The sequence below is a fragment of the Atta colombica genome, unplaced genomic scaffold (genome assembly GCF_001594045.1).
Source record: "Atta colombica isolate Treedump-2 unplaced genomic scaffold, Acol1.0 scaffold238, whole genome shotgun sequence".
In the NCBI taxonomy this organism is placed as follows: Eukaryota; Metazoa; Arthropoda; class Insecta; order Hymenoptera; family Formicidae; genus Atta; species Atta colombica.
Window position 1 is genome coordinate 839,954 of NW_017259336.1, and position 3,487 is coordinate 843,440.

Consider the following 3,487-nt stretch of genomic DNA (forward strand, 5'->3'; position numbering starts at 1 on the left):
TTTCCGTTTCTAGATTTCTTATCAGCGCAAGTTGTTCGATTTCTGGAAATCTTTTAGTTTTAGAATACTCAAACGCTTTTTGTTAAATATTCTCAAAATTTATATTCCAAAAGAGACATTAATTTTCAAGATGTTTTTCAAAAAGCGACGCGATGATTTAAAAAAAAGATCACTTCTTGAATTTGTTTTAAACTTTTGTGATTTATTTATCAATGTTATCAAATTACTTATTGTTAGAGTTACTGCGAGTTTTGAAAGAATCTTGAGGATTGCAAATTTTTAATTTTTCGCGTCATGAAACGTTTTACTCACAGATGCGTTCGTACGAAAGATCGAGGATCTTTATCTTTGCGAGAGAGATTACGAGAGCTCAAATGTTGTACGAGAAAATCGAGGATCGCCCCTACCGAGCCTACCGTTTGCTGTCCGCCCGAGAGAAGATGCGGTGTGCTCTGCCGTCGTGCATTTAGCTGTTGCAAATGCAGCTGTAAACGCGCGGAACAACGCACAAAAAACACACGTGCCAAGCACAGTCTTACGAGCGTGGCTCCGCCACCTTTATCGGAGGTACATGGATACTTTTTATTGAAATAAAAATTATTACATCGAAGAAGACAAATCGCCACTTTGCCATCCTTTCAATTTTTAAACTTTTTATTCGCAGTTTGTTCGATCTTTGAAGGTTTAGTTTCAGTTTTAGAATTTGAAAGTATATCATTTAAAGTACTGTCATTTTTCTGCAAAAAGTGTAATTGTTTAAAGGTATTACAAAAATTGCAATTATGATTTTAATAATAAATTTCTTTGAATCTGAAATTTTTTATTTTATTATTTTTAAAAACTTTACGTGAGAGAAACTTATATAAAACGAAGATATAGAAAGTTTCAAACCGAATGAATTAATATTTTTGAAGTATACATTTTGGATACATTAGGAGGTGCAACACGTTGGTCCACATGGCAAAGATAACTATTTAGAAATCATTTCTAAATAGTTTCTAGACAATTTTTCTTATTTATGTATAAACTCGATGCGTAATGTCGTAGGAATCGAAGGCTAAGATACCGGATGTCCTGGTAGAACATAATTCTGTCATGCGAGGCGCCATTCCTTGTCTGCCAGTCCCTCTCGCCTGGTTTTGCCTAGTATGGAATTTCCTATTACCCGGCACTGGTACGATTAATTTAAATTGATATCAACGTCTTTCGAAAGCAAAGTGTTCCATTGAGAAGCCATTATCGATTTTTTAAATATTCAAGTGGTTTATTCCCTTACAATTAGTATTTCCTCTTTGATAATTTAATTGAATTCGCTTAGGAACCGTTTGGAGTGGCCTGTTCAATTTGTGCACTGGACAGCCAAGATTTTCCGCCGTCGCTGGAATGAGATCACGACTTGGTGCATTGATCGTCAATCTCATCGTGGGCGTGGGCCAAATGTTTACCGTTCTGTTCTGTCTCGTCGGATGGGGCTGGAGCATTTGGTGGGGCGTCACCATGGTCCGCTTAGCTAGTAAGCATTCTGTGATAACTTAAATAAAACTATCTAACTACTGAATTACTAGACAAAAGTATTCGAATTTATTCACAATAAGCAAATTACGTAAAACTACATCATTATATAAAATAACACTCTACATCTAATTTGTGATTTTATGATTATGTGAGATTTTAAGAATTATTTTTTTCGAAAATATATATTTTTAAAAATATTTATTGTTGAGGAAAAAGGTCAATTTATTTAAAATTGATCGAGAATTATTTCTAAAGAATTATTATCGCTAATTTATTGAACTATTAATGAACTATTAATTGAACTATTAATTTATGTCATTAATTTATGCTTTTTACAATCTAGATAAAATTTTTGATTTCTAGACTAGAATGTAATAAAAATTTCACAATGCCTGACGCGACATATAAAACGACATTAAATTATAGGGAAATACAAGCGGTTCAAGATTTCGGAGGCCACTAACAATGACCCTGAAAGAGGGGGTGAGTCAGCTGCCCTACCTCCTGGCGTGCCGAGTCAAGCCTTGCGAGGGATGGAGAGGGCACGATGATGCATTTTTAATAGAGAGGAGAACGCGACTGTCCTCCGATTATCTAAAGATATTTTGTATCTCATCCGACAAGTCTTCGCATTTCGCTTAATCATTCCGAGTGAATGAAGAGTTGAAGATTATCGAATAAAACTATTGCTAACGCGAATATAAGCATCTTGTACAAACGGTTATATATATTTGTGAAGACGATATATACATATTTGTGAAGACAATTAGTCGATAAGAATTTTCCTCCGCTACGATAAAGAGGGGAGATTAATTAAGAAAATTGCGACAATATGCTAAGTCGTACGAAAAGTTCAACATTGAAAAAGGCTGTAAATTATTAAAATGGTTGTGTGCCTTGTCATGCCTTTTTCCTTCCAACACATTCCTCGTTATTCTTGAAAGGAAGAAGAATCTTTATATCGGAGCTGATAATGAAATCTATAAGTGTTGTAAACCAGGAATCTTGCACCGCACAAAAACTTTTCTCTGGCGCGGCTTAGCATGTTATTGCATCAAAATCTTCAATTCAAAGAAATTTTTCATAAGGAAATATCGCCGAGATTCTCATGCAGGATGCTAGTAAAGTCTCTACTCTATTTTTCCGAAGTTAGCATTATTTTTAGCGCTTTTATATTATATTGTATCTTTTTTAAAATTTTAATAAGGTATTATACGTGTTTTATTTGTACACTGAAAAAAATAATACTAAACTTTAATAAACATTTATTTGAATAATTATAAGATTTTTGTAAATATATATATATTTATTTGACTAGACCATTGGTTTAATTTAATTATTATTTTTTTATTGAATAAATATGTATTTATTTACTGCAAGTAAATATTTATTTGGTACTAATAAAAAAAATATATATATTAAGATTTAGTAAATTTTTCTTTTAGTGTAAAAAATTATTTTTTGATATAAATAATTGGCATTATTTATTAACCATATAATTGGAGTAAATATTAATTAATTTCAGAAAGTAATTTCAAAAAGATTAAAAAAGCTCAAAGCTTCGATCTAGAAAGATTTGAGAATCGCGAATTTATAAGTTAATTGCATCTCGCAGGAATTCAAAGATCGATTCATAAAATTTCATAAAATAGACAGAGACTTCGCAAGCACCTCACATTTTTTTATGCAGCGAAAACTTTCGTTCTCATCGACGAAAGGTTCAGGTTTTTTTGTAAAGCTGATTGTAATGTTCGCGGCCTATTAGAATCCGATAACGAATCCTTAAAGATTAATCGCTTTCAGTGAAAGCATCTTTAACCGAGGCGTTCTTTCAAAATGTGCTCGTTGCGTCGATGAGGATGATTTACAGGGGAAATAGATCGCATTTGGCGATGACGGTAACTATTGCAACATCGAAATGGAATTCCGGTGTGCGCGAGTAGATATTAGACTTATATACGATAGCTAAGCT

At 32.9% G+C, this 3,487-nt stretch overlaps 1 protein-coding gene across 1 annotated transcript in view; it reads left to right on the top strand.

Moving 5' to 3' along the window:
• The window catches only part of LOC108688716 (protein stum), a 21,170-nt gene extending 18,977 nt beyond the window's left edge, over positions 1–2,193 (top strand). Inside the window, exons 5-8 of the mRNA XM_018195074.1 lie at positions 315–567; positions 1,048–1,174; positions 1,319–1,513; positions 1,942–2,193. Coding sequence (XP_018050563.1) covers positions 315–567; positions 1,048–1,174; positions 1,319–1,513; positions 1,942–2,066 — 700 coding nt within the window. The 3' untranslated portion in view covers positions 2,067–2,193. The remainder of the gene's footprint in view (positions 1–314; positions 568–1,047; positions 1,175–1,318; positions 1,514–1,941) is intronic.
• Positions 2,194–3,487: the final 1,294 nt, after the last annotated feature.